Below are 13,309 nucleotides of genomic sequence, written 5' to 3'. Positions count from 1 at the left end.
GAGTCAAAGTTCTATTAAACCGCTTAGTCTCGTCATTTACATAATGAAATGTATACAACATCGTTAAAACATTTTGAACGTAAGAAAACTTAAGGCCTCAAAACAATATCTAAGCTAAGGGAAATTTCCCAATCCCGAAGGTCGTAACACGTAAGTAAAATTTCAATTAGGCACGAATTCAGCAGAATACGTCTCAGTCAGATCTCAGGCAAATTTTCAGGGTTTTGGGCTGCTACCGTTTTTATTTCAAAGATTGAGTTTGAATTCAGTACAAAGGACAAAATAATCAACCCACGCTCTATTCAATTAGTTGGGAACTATTAAAACACAAAGAATTACCCTCAGAATGGGCTTTTTCTGTTAATAAGGGCCTAGGACATCAAATTTTTGTCATGATTCTCATTGCTCATGTACAAAAATTAGGATTGACTTTCAAAATTCAAGCAAAGATTGAGTTTCTGCCACCGTTATCCGGTAGCAGAAAAAGCCTGGAAATTTGCCTGGATCTTCCGGGATCTTCCGAGGTTCGTCTGGAAATCTTTAACCTTTATTCTTAGGAAATATAGCGGTCTCAGACTTTAGATCTATAGGTACAAGGTAGGTCCTTCTTCAATAAAAGGTATAAAATCTCTAAATCAAATTCAATATTGAAAGAAATTTCCCAAATTTTGTATAATAGTACATGTATTAGTAGCTATCAATAGAATCTGTTAATTACATGTCCTCTATAACAATTGAAAGCTTTCCAATGCAGGGTGCTTCCGCTCCAGAGTTCCACGGGGATATCAAGGGCATGTTTTTTTTTCTAAAAGGAGGCCAAATTCGTTTCGCCTAAGCATACAAAAATCCAAAAACTTGCTCGGAGATGTTTAGGTTGAAAAATGGTTTGTAGGATGCTTATATCCTAAGCAAAATTTTAGGGAAAGCGGAGGACACGTTTAATGAGGACCTTGAAGTAGAGCTTTTAGATAGTTAAGTTTCCCGATTGTTTTCCCGTGAGTCTATGGTTAACCAGCTCGGCTATCTATGATCAGAATGGGACATGGAAAGATCGTTGACTCAAACCAGGAACTCATAGTATAAGACGCTGACCCGTTAGACCACTCGGTCAACTTTTCTAAGCTACTCCCATTGGCCTTAAAAATAGACCATAAAAAAATCGAAATGAATCATGAGTAATCAGGACCACCGCAGCGTTGTGATGACGAATTTCTTTTTCGGTCTAAATTTTTGGATATTTTTGCGTCTAGCCAACGGCGGGAAGCCGATATGGATACACAATCCGTCCTGATTACCCATGGCGACTGTGAAATGGCCTAATTCCTAAACTATTTACTGTGCAACTTCATAACATTACATTATATTCCTTAAACCCAAACCTCTTGTACAAAGAAATAGCTTTATCCCTAAACGTTTCAGTTTTTAAATAAACTGATTCGAAATTCTTCTCCTTGAAAAAGCACAAAACCTGGTTAATAAGACAAGTTGCAATACCTTTGTCTCGATGACCCGGCTTGACACACAGCCAGTGCAGTTGTCCTACCTTTACATCTAGTTTGGGTAACCAAGACATGATATAGTCTACATATTCTTTAGTGTTTGTGTCTTGAATAATAAAGACACCTTCTCGCCAGTATTTTCCATCCACTAGATACCTGTAAAGGAAATTCCAAACGTTATACTGAAATGCTGGAAAAGATTTCATGATGATACTCTAGTCTTAAAGGATTTCTTTATCCTTATTTGTTGACAGAGCGCAAGTCTAATTGAATAAAACGTTGCAAAAAGAAACAAGTTTAAAATCTTCCATAAGAAAATCTAATGCCCGGGAAATTCTTCATGCCAGAAGGGGGAGGAGTGGATACTAGGTTTACAAGATGACGAGAGTTCGAAAATCGACCCAGAGACATAAATTTCGGAAGTTTTTTACATTTTTGACATTTTTGCCACCCTTGAAGAGACTATGATTTCCCCAAAATTTCAGCAAAAATTTTCAAATTTTAGTCCAAACTTCAAGAATTTATGACCCATAGAGGGAGTTGAAAAATTTAAACAAATCAATCTTAGCAAAGAAAACTTCTTCACAGGAATTGGAGAACACAATTTGAAGGTTCACTTAACGAAACTTACTTATCGCAGAATGATTGTTCGTTATAAGATAAGGTATCTTCAAAGGATTGACTAGCTGAAAATTATTAAGAAGCAAAAAAATGAGTAGTCAAAAATTTTCAGTTGGAACAAGGACAAAAACAGACATAATTTCAATTTTTGAGTTGTATTGAACTTAAATCCAAGATATTATATTAAAATAATGGGTAAAAATGATATAGATCCACTTGGTCCATATTAACCGAAGAACTGAGCTGAACTGCGTATTCAGGGTTCGGACTGGAAATCATTCCTCTATTGTAGTTGTACAAACGTCTCAGTATTTTTTCCTCGTTGTTTATTCAAACACATTGAAATTTAGTAGTCCTAACCTACATCATACCATACATACATATTTGGAACCATAACAAATTGATAACCATTTGGTATACATAGCTCTTTTGATTGGTAAGAGGTTTTGATATTTTCCAAGTGCATATAAAATGATACATCCATGCTCATTTTTTATTTATTTTTCCATTTTCATTTTTTTTTTACCTTAAAAGGTAGAAAATAAATAAAAATATATTTTGCTTTTGTAGATGAAAAAAGGCTCATATTTCAAGACGAAAGACCTGAACTGTATAAATTAGCAGCAGAACGTTACATCGTTAATTCATTTTGGCACTAGTGATAGTCAAAATAATTGAGTTTTTCATGATTTTTATCATTCAAAAGTCATCAAAATATGGACATTCCCTATTTCCAAAGAATTATGTCACCACAAAATGATGTCTTAGAACTGTTGCAGCCAGGGTGCCCTTGCCTATCTGAGTGGCAATATCATAAGACCAAAATTTTTCAGCAAATGATAATAAAGCAGATCGATCATCAACATGTCATGATAAACAAAACTGACCACACTTCAATAAAGGTCTCAAAATATTGAAATTAATAAAAATTCACAAAAAAATATCTAAAATATTTTGAAAGTTTTTGATTTTAAATTAAAATTTGCCATAAATATCAGATTGTTTACTTTCAAGGCCAAGATTTTTCAACACACACTCATCGTAGACTTTCTGTGTTTTTCTACATTGTCCATAATATTGGTTATTATAATCTAAACATGTCCAGTGATCAGTGAATTCTTTATTACAAGCAGCTTTCAATTTGCGAAAAAACTCCAAGGCACAATTTGTGACCGCCTTTCCTTCATCCAAAGTTGCACGGGGGTCTTTCGTTTCAAAACGTTTTTGAACAAAAGTAGTGAAATCTTTATTACAATAGGTACCTGAAAAAAATGAAATAATATCATTTAGAAATGAAATAATCGGATTCCATTTATGTCTTATAGCTGTTTACAGGATATTGTGTAAATCATATCATGCCGAATTTGTTTTCTTTCTCTTCATTTCCATATTTTTTGTATTTTCATAGTATAGTAAAAAATGATTTATACAAAAGGACTCGGAAAGCCATTTATTCAAAAAATTTTGCCTTAGTTAGCTTTTTTAATGAATTGAAAACCAGAAAAATTTTAAGTACCTTACTACATGAAAATATCTAGACATGTAAACTAACACGAACTAAGAAATTTCGTGTTGATTAAACTCCCTTTTATTAAAACCAGCGTGGTGTCATTGAACAAACAAATAAAATTTGTGTTAATTTCTTTGCATGTTAATTTCGAGGCCGTTCATATATGTGTCTACTTATATTATTCCTGCGTAATAAGGTGAAATTCAAGGAATACCTAAATGATGTGCAGCACCAAGTAAGACAGCCGAAGTAACCGGAACTTCTTCAGTTTCCAATTCTTTAAATTCAATACGATCAACCATTTCTGATTTTTTTTTAATGATTTCACTAAAATGAGACATCAAAAAGCTATAGTTTTAGATTTGATAACAAAATAATTTAGAAAATATACTGAAAGCATAATCTATTTTTACATTGTACTAATTTCAGTGGTAAAAAGCAAAAAAATATAGCAGAAATTAAAACATCTAGTTTAGTGTTATATCTTTTCTTTCAACCTGAACCCCATGTATGTTCAAGCATAATCAGGCTTAACCTGGGGGCCACTTATAAATTTTTGATAGACTGGATGACACTGATAAGTGTCCCAGTGTTATTTGGCAGATTCCATTTTTTAGCTTTGCTTGAGTTGGTAACAAATCCGTGCCACTAGATCCAGTCCCTTTTTGAAGAAAAACAAACAGAAAACTATGACAAGTACACCAATTTTTTCAAATTTTGGAGGTATTTTCTTGTTTTTATTATTATAGTTTCATAAACTTTGATAGAATTTTTGAAAACATTTTGTTGTTTTGATGTTTTCACAAAATTTTTAAAAACGAAAGTGAAAAAAATTAAGATAACGAATTACTCTAGTCTACTTCACTGGACTCAGCGCCATCAAATTCTTCAGAAAGCAAAGTTCAGCCAGAAGTTGACTCTACTAGAGTTATGGTTCCTAGAACTATCAGAAAAAATGTTGATCATGTCACAAGGAAATGTAGTGGATTTTATGTCATTCTGGACCATTTCATGCATTTTCATTGGCAAATGTCTCCATTTTCGTTTCGTTCATCATCTTCCTAGTAGAAAAGTTAAAATCTGTATTGGGAAACATTTTTTAAAATTTTGATTTGATTGATATCATCATGAAATGCCTAGTAGTAAGGTTATTTTAGGTGGTTCTTACACTCGTAAAACATTAAAAAAATTGGCAAGCACAACAGTCACGAGTTTTTGCCTGATTAGGACAGTATCTTACCATTTTCACAACTTGCCTAATACAACTTTCCTCTAATTTCCAAAAGAGATGCACGCACATTATTTTGATGCAACTCCAGAAGATTTTTCAAATTTTAACTATCCTATCTTATAGAGCTTTGAAAAAAAAAGATAATAAGGGGTCATAGGCCTCCAGAGGAAGGAAAAAAATGAAGGTAACTTTGAGCGATCCGTAAAGCCCTCGAACGGAGAGAGTTATATCGGATCACCCAAAGTTACCTTCATTTTTTTATTTTTCATTTTTTTATTTTTTTATTAGGGTGTAAACTGGAACCAAGAAAAAATACTTTTTTTGAATTTTCAAAATTGTCACAATTTTTTATCAAAATTTATCATATTGTAAGACTTCTTGCGCAATTTTTAGGTCCATACGTCATCCACTGTTTGCCCCAGGGGTATCTGATTCGCGGTAGTAGCAAAAAACGGCAAAAATGGCATTTTTTGTCCATTTTAAGACTATAAAAGGCCAGGAAATGGTCAAAATGGTTTCTGAATGGTGTCTTGTACTAATATTCAACACAAAAAGACAAAATAACCCCAGCGAGATCGCTCAATGTTTCAATTTCAGGCTAAAAAGGCCGATTTTCTCGGATTCTGGGTAGCAAAATGCATGAAAGCAGCATTTTTGAGGACCCACAACTTTTAAACTTATTAAAGGTACACACTTGAAATTTTCAGCAATGAAACACTTCAGAGAAAGCTCCAGGAAAAATCAAAATTGAGTTTTCAAATATTTCCTATAAATCCATAATGGCGCCCTAGAAATTGAGTTTTCATGCTAAATGCCAATATTTCAAGCTAAAACTTGGTTTCTCTGGCTAAAATCTCAAAAATGGTTTCAAATGGTGTCCTGAAATCTTTGGGTGATGAAAGTATTCAGGAAAAACTCTGGGAGAATCAAAATGGTTTGGGTTAGAAATTTGCCAAAGTTCGCCATATGGAATTGCATTTCCACTTAAAAACGCGATATTTAGAGTTAAAGTCTGATTTTCTCAGGCTAAAATATCAAAAGTGGTTTCAAATAGGGTCCTGAAATCTTTTGGTGTTGAAAGTATTCTGGAAATACTATGGGAAAACCAAAATGGTTTTGGTCAGAAATTTGCCAAAGTCTGCCATTATGGAATTGTATTTCATTCTAAAACACAATGTTTTGAGTAAGCTTGAATATTCTTCCTAAAGAAATGAAATTCATAATGACAGACTTTGGCATATATATGACCATTGTGAACCACTATGATTTTCCTTGAGTTTTCCCAGAATACTTTCAACACCAAAAGATTTCAGGACCCTATTTGAAACCATTTTTGAGATTTTAGCCTGAGAAAATTAGACTTTAACTCTTAAATATCACGTTTTAGTAGGAAATGCAAAACCATATTGGCAGACTTAGGCAAATTTCAAACCCAAACCATTTTGGTTCTCCCAGAGTATATCCAGAATACTTTCAACACCAAAAGATTTCAGGACCCTATTTGAAACCATTTTTGAGATTTTAGCCTGAGAAAATCAGACTTTAACTCTAAATATTGCGTTTTAGTGGGAAATGCAATACCATAATGGCAGACTTGGGCAAATTTCAAACCCAAACCATTTTGGTTCTCCCAGAGTATATCCAGAATACTTTCAACACCAATAGATTTCAGGACCCTAATTGAAACCATTTTTGAGATTTTAGCCTGAGAAAATCAGACTTTAACTCTAAATATTGCGTTTTAGTGGGAAATGCAATACCATAATGGCAGACTTGGGCAAATTTCAAACCCAAACCATTTTGGTTCTCCCAGAGTATATCCAGAATACTTTCAACACCAAAAGATTTCAGGACACCATTTGAAACCATTTTTGAGATTTTAGTCTGAGAAAATTAGACTTTAACTCTAAATATCGCGTTTTAGTGGGAAATGCAATACCATAATGGCGAACTTTGGCAAATTTCTAACCCAAACCATTTTGATTCTCCCAGAGTTTTTCCTGAATACTTTCATCACCCAAAGATTTAAGGACACCATTTGAAACCATTTTTGAGATTTTAGCCAGAGAAAACCAAGTTTTAGCTTTAAATATTGGCATTTAGCATGAAAACTCAATTTTTAGGGCGCCATTATGGATTTATAGGAAATATTTGAAAACTCAATTTTGATTTTTCCTGGAGCTTTCTCTGAAGTGTTTCATTGCTGAAAATTTCAAGTGTGTACCTTAATAAGTTTAAAAGTTGTGGGTCCTCAAAAATGCTGCTTTCATGCATTTTGCTACCCAGAATCCGAGAAAATCGGCCTTTTTAGCCTGAAATTGAAACATTGAGCGATCTCGCTGGGGTTATTTTGTCTTTTTGTGTTGAATATTAGTACAAGACACCATTTAGAAACCATTTTGACCATTTCCTGGCCTTTTATAGTCTTAAAATGGACAAAAGATGCCATTTTTGCCGTTTTTTGCTACTACCGCGAATCAGATACCCCTGGGGCAAACAGTGGATTTTTGACTTATGGACCTCAAAATTGCGCAAAAAGTCTTACAATATAATAAATTTTAATAAAAAATTGTGACAACTTTGAAACTGTAAAATACAAAATCCAGTTTACACCCTATTTTTATCCACGGATCGCTGATAGTCACCTTTCCGGGGGTTTTGTTGTTTGGAATTGATTAACTAACAGTTAGGTAGGGTCAGGGTTGCTAGTAACGGCTTGTCACTGTGCCGGGTGCATACTCGGCGCCTTGGGCCCCACAGGGTTGCTAGTAACGGCTCGAATTTCAGTCAGGTTTAAAAAAGGGGTACTTTTACCCATATTATAATCAGTGCGTCTCAAACCGCGATATTTCGAGAGCACGGAAGCGCATCAAAACACCAGCTTTTTTAGAGTTTTGTCTCGTTTACCCAAACGCTGCAATCCTACGTAGGCTTTGGGCTCAAGACTAGAACCCCCAATACGAGACATTGGCCTGACCGAAAAAAAATCATCATCATCAATTTTGTTAATTGTCAGAGTCGTTTACTCACTGGAAATACGTAACTTTCTGAAGTTTCGTTTTTTTTCGGTTGTGCTTCATTTTAAAAATAACGAAGATGAAAAGTTACCATCAATCCCGCGAGTAAAAGAAAGTACTCCGACTAGTCTACGAAAAGTGCGCTCGCGCGGCGAATAGAATATCTCGCAAATTAATATATGCATAAAACTGACGAAATCCTTTCTTTTTTATGCTTAGGTGACGTCACCATCGATCCTGACTCGACAATGGAGAACCAAATTTGGCAATGTATAATTATTACGAGCGGCCGAGAAAGTTTGTGTGACGCAAAAATTGCGCGATAAACGAAGCCCTAGAAGAACGCCCACTGAAAATTGGAAACCAGGAATTTATTGAATATTTCACTAATGAAGTATCAAACTTTTTGTTTTTTGTAATTATTATAAATTCATAATTTTTAAATACTATTTTTTGAATGTCAAAGGACAATTAAAGTGAATTTAAGCTGATTGGGTGGATATGGGCGGGACGGGCGTTTGCACGTGCCGAGATTGGAAATTAAATGAGAGTAAAAGACGGGGGCGTCTTAGTATGTAATATTAATTCATTATTCTTTTATTTTTATTTTTCGCGAATGAAAAATGAATTTTTGATTTTTGAATTAAGAAAATATAGTATAATATATTGTATTTGATTGTCAATGCCAAAAGATACTTACGAATAATCTGCTGTGTTGCTTCGCTATTTACCCCCAGATTGTTTTAGTAGGCACTTCGGTCACGTAAATAAAAACACGTGTATATGTTGAAGCCGACTGTGGACTGACCGCAATTGCAATTACATAAATTATTGTGGAAGGGAACGCTTGAGACGAATGTTTGGGAAATCAAAAAGACAACTTTTGTGAGAATGTTGAGTTTTGTTTATACCAGACCCCCACGCTCGATAGGATCGATCATCGGAACGACTCGATGACGGATCGATATGTGATCGATGGATTACTTATCGATCCGGATAGGAGATCGATAGAGGATCGATACTCAAGATTTTTTTAAGCTTATGATTAGTTATCGATCTATCATCGATCTATCATCGATCTATCATCGATCTATCATCGATCTTTTATCGATCCTATCGACTCTATCGAGTATATCGATTCGTCATCGATCGTTAATCGATTTATAATCGATGACAAATCGATTAACAATCGATGACAAATCGATTAACAATCGATGACGAATCGATTAACAATCGATGACGAATCGATTAACAATCGATGACGAATCGATTAACAATCGATTAATGATCGATGACGAATCGATTAACGATCGATGACGAATCGATTAATGATCGATGACGAATCGATTAACGATCGATGACGAATCGATATACTCGCTTTGAAAATCGATATACTCGATTGAAATACTAGCTCGATAATGGATCAACGAAGGATCGATACTCAAGACTTTTTAATGGCTGAATCTTCCATCGATCTCCTATCCGGATCGATAAGTAATCCATCGATCACATATCGATCCGTCATCGAGCCGTTCCGATGATCGATCCTATCGAGCGCGGGGGTCTGGTTTATATGGCTGTTTGTGACGCACTGATAATAACATTACCCCCGTCTTTTGCCAGTTCGGTATAATACGCTATGAATTGCGTGGATTTGTTGTGCGGCGATGGCTCAATGGATAAAGCGCTGGCTTCCGAATCTGAAGGTCTTTCTTTGGTGGTGGTTCGAATCCCACTCGGTGCGAAAATATGGTTGGTCGAAATTGATGTACAAATGATTGACAGGTATGAAAACTCAGTCAGAAATGAGAAACTAAGTCTCAGAAACTCAGAAATTCAGACAGTCAGAAAAGAGAAAGACAGGATCAGAGATAAGAAAATAAATTAAAAACATGAAGGTACTTTGGGTGATCCGATGTAACTCTTTCCCCCTCGAACTGCCGTCCATAAAATGCCGCCATCTTTGTTATTCTGGTAGTTGCCCGTTTTCCGATCATTTACCGATTTTCCCGATTTTTTGAAGGAATTTGAATCCGATAAAGAAGTTTCATTCCGTATTTTACACCATACTAACTTTCCCGCCAAAATCTCAATAAAAACACTTGAGCCAGCATATGATATTATGAAGGCAGTTTGTTGAGGATGATAGGCATAGGGATGGAACCCTTGCTTTAATTGAGAGGATGAGTACTTTTGACTTTGGTTTTTGTTAATTCAATTCAACATTGATATTAACTGTGTTTCGTAAAATTTTTACTCATTAATTTTTAAAACTTTGATTGCATCAGGGCCTTGAAATTTGCATCATTTTTTCCATATTGCATGAGAAAATCTCTATCTAGCTAAATCTGACTTTGTTGACTTTTGGGCAACAGGCTCAGTAGTATGCTTAGCAAAATCTTATTTTCAGCCTTAATTTATACTTATTTTTATGGTTAGACTTCGTTTTGTTAATTTTCTTTGCATTTATCAGTCAGGCACATCCTGGCAAATGAACGGGGTGAGCATTTGCATGGGGTATTCGTCACCCAGTGTAAATGAGATAGTACATCTCAGGCTAAAAGCGTGAAAATGAATAAAAATGAACTTAAAACTGAAAATGGGAAAAAAGGAAGAAAACTGGCACGGCTGTTTCAGTAAGCCAAAAATCGAACGTCTGGAATCGAACCAACACAAAAATTGACGAAAATTTACCTTACTCATTGATCTGTAGGTCTAGCTCTGAAGATCATTTTAAAATTCTGTAAAAAGCCTCTTGAAGCCGAAAGATAGTTCTTTCCGAATCATTTTACTTTGTTTTGATTCGATCACGCAATCTCAAGTTATAAGATTTCAAAGGTCTGCAAAATCGTAACATCCGGTCAACTTTGAAATCTTGTCGCAAACCGGCTTTTCAACTTAAGACCCTGAAATTTTCACCAGTCCCTCGCAAAATATAAGGTCGTTACACAGACTATAGTTTACGGGCCCGGGCCTGCCCAGTTTAGCCTGGACTACGAAAACTCGTGTTTAATGCCCTGTAGAAGCTTATGAAGACCTTTGACTATCGGTAAACGTACATGAATCGAAAGCTGAATCCTTTTTCTTTCAGAAAAAGTTTACTTCAAAGGATATAAAGGCAGCGCCATTATGCGACAAGCCATAGAAAGAGACATAGGTTCACACAAAATTTTCCTCGCCTCGAGAAAAATTTCGTACGGCTTTTTTCATGTTTTGGTCACGTGATCGACGCCTTCCATTTCTCGAAAAACAAGCCAATCAGAGTTGACGATTTTCCCGCGGCACATTTTGATTGGCCGATTTCAGCGTAACGGGTGGCAACATGGTAGCCAAAGAAGCGATAATTTCATTCAACTTGCTATTTTGGTGGTGGATGGAGGTTTTGTCAAACTTTTTTTCAAGTTAAGTGAATCGATCTAATTTTTAAACTTCAAAAAGCTTTTTAGCAATTTGATTGGCTTGTTTTTAATGTTTCTCTTGGATAGAACCAGGGGTTGAGTGACTTCAAATCTCTAAGATAGCCCTTCAAACAATCTTACTTCTTCCCAAATATTTTCTAGAATTTCTGTTGCATAATCACCTCATCAGCCTCTAATATTCTGACTTGTGGTAATAGATACTAGATTAGAATTTCATAGCTAGATTTTGTTTTCCTTCAATATCTTTTCTTTCTTCTGTTTTCTTCAGGTCTGTGATCTGGGGGATGGAGGGTTCAACAACCAACAACTGACGACCGAGAAAGCTAAGTTCGACCAAAAAAGTTACACGAAATGAAAGACTTGACCCTGGATTTTAAGGTAGGACTTATTTGAAATATTCTTAAGAGAATTAAGGTACTATTAGTTCTTTTCAAGGCTGAGAGAAATGGTGATTGGGTATGAACTGATGAAAATAGACATAGTTTTTTTGTTGTTTTTTATTCAAAATGTTTTCTTCATTTTGTAGGACGACTTGTGCGGTCCTGCAGCAACATGTAAATTTATGGCTGGATAGTTGGACTCCTTGACTAATACTGCTCAGCTGCTTGCTGATTTCTCCATATCCAAGTGTAGAAGATGGAAATATACCTGTTGTCATGCTGGAATCGTATCAAGAAGACAGAGACAGGAGAACCTCAGAGGCAGAAAAAGCGAGAAAGAAATTTTTCTGCTTAGTTCTTGTTAACTTAAAATTATCCATATTTTCTAAATAAATCAAGAAGAAATCATTAATTACATTAATACATACAGTTGTCTGTCAAATTACTTTCATGAGAGACTGATTTGGAACTAGTTGGAACACATTATTTAGTGAAATTCTCCTCTAAAAAATCATTAAATTCCCGGAAATTTATCCCAAGTCCCAAATTTGAATTTCTAAGGTAAAAACTGAGCTTTATTCAAAGTTTCCTGATGTTATATGGGTATTGATCATTCCCAGGCATGTCCTCTATCCTTCCAATGGAGTTATAAAAGCAAATAATGGCCTAAAGTCCTAATTATAAGCCTATATTTCCGTTGTAAACAAGTCCGAAAATTTTGAAAAATTACCTTCGGCGTCTTTGATCCCGATTTCTAAAAAGAGAAAAAGAGAAAGTGTTAATGAAGTTATATTTTTCTTAAAGCTCTATCCTTCCCTGAAAAAGTGTTTTTTACAGAATTAAAAAAGCTTCTTTAGTTGTTGAAATATTTGGGATTTTGTATGGGAAGGTAAAATTTTTTCGCAAATCTGACGTCAATTCAGTTTCTCCGCGTTGGAACAGCCGTGCTGGGAACTTCATTTTTTCGTTAAAAGTTTCTTCGATCTTCGAAGACAAAATTGACCCATGGAAAAAAAATTTCATCTATGCAGTTCTTTGAAATGAAGCAAAATATTTCCAAACCGGTTCAATTGTGTGGGGTATTCAGTGCTATTACATCACTTTTCTTTTCGACCCCTTGCATTTGCCACCAATCGCAAGTGAAAAATACCCCGTTCATTTGCCAGGATGTGCCTGACTGTTTATGGAGTTTCAAATCGCGCAAATCCTGGAATTTCCGGCTCTTTAAAAAATGGAGAGAAAATGACAAAGTCCAGCATTTTTAAGCCGAAACCCGTAAGGCCGGTGTGCGTAGAGTTTCAGTGCGACGTCTTCAATATTTTTCAGGATTGTTCTCCACATCCAATCCTGAATGTAAAGAAATAGCCCAGATCCACAAAGGCACGCGCCCCGATCGAAAAGTGCTAAAGGTGCTCCAGGGAAGGTGCTAAATATTTTTTATACTTCGTCACACCTGACCCAAAGAAGGTCCTCTTTTGCAGAGAAAAAATTTTCAAAATCCTCAATTTTTTATGACTAAGTTTTATTGAAAAAAGTTTCTTTGTACTGATTAAATTTAATTGTTCAATTTGGTGGATGTTGTTTGGTGACTACCCTTGATCTTAAGGAATGAAGATTTAGATTTTTAAATCA

At 35.2% G+C, this 13,309-nt stretch overlaps 1 protein-coding gene and 2 long non-coding RNA genes across 4 annotated transcripts; 1 reads left to right on the top strand and 2 right to left on the bottom strand.

Moving 5' to 3' along the window:
* Positions 1-1,319: 1,319 nt before the first annotated feature.
* LOC136817695 (uncharacterized) lies at positions 1,320-2,499 on the bottom strand. The gene is made up of 3 exons (XR_010848138.1): positions 2,481-2,499; positions 2,131-2,185; positions 1,320-1,655 (listed from the first exon to the last, which is right to left on the bottom strand). It is a non-coding gene; the product is annotated as an uncharacterized lncRNA (long non-coding RNA).
* Positions 2,500-3,012: 513 nt separating this feature from the next.
* On the bottom strand, positions 3,013-3,974 carry LOC136817678 (NADH dehydrogenase [ubiquinone] 1 alpha subcomplex subunit 8-like). The gene is made up of 2 exons (XM_067073995.1): positions 3,845-3,974; positions 3,013-3,382 (listed from the first exon to the last, which is right to left on the bottom strand). The coding sequence occupies exons 1-2, from the start codon at positions 3,969-3,971 to the stop codon at positions 3,096-3,098; spliced, it is 414 nt and encodes a 137-aa protein (XP_066930096.1). The 5' UTR covers positions 3,972-3,974; the 3' UTR covers positions 3,013-3,095.
* Positions 3,975-11,030: 7,056 nt separating this feature from the next.
* On the top strand, positions 11,031-12,098 carry LOC136817712 (uncharacterized). Of its 2 annotated transcripts, XR_010848140.1 has the most exons (3): positions 11,031-11,279; positions 11,566-11,675; positions 11,824-12,098. It is a non-coding gene; the product is annotated as an uncharacterized lncRNA (long non-coding RNA). The 2 variants fall into 2 exon arrangements; XR_010848139.1 differs by having other exon boundaries at positions 11,031-11,675.
* Positions 12,099-13,309: the final 1,211 nt, after the last annotated feature.

This window comes from Clytia hemisphaerica, unplaced genomic scaffold (assembly GCF_902728285.1).
Source record: "Clytia hemisphaerica strain Z4C2 unplaced genomic scaffold, Clytia hemisphaerica genome assembly, whole genome shotgun sequence".
Classification (NCBI taxonomy): Eukaryota; Metazoa; Cnidaria; class Hydrozoa; order Leptothecata; family Clytiidae; genus Clytia; species Clytia hemisphaerica.
This window is presented reverse-complemented; position numbering and strand designations above follow the sequence as displayed.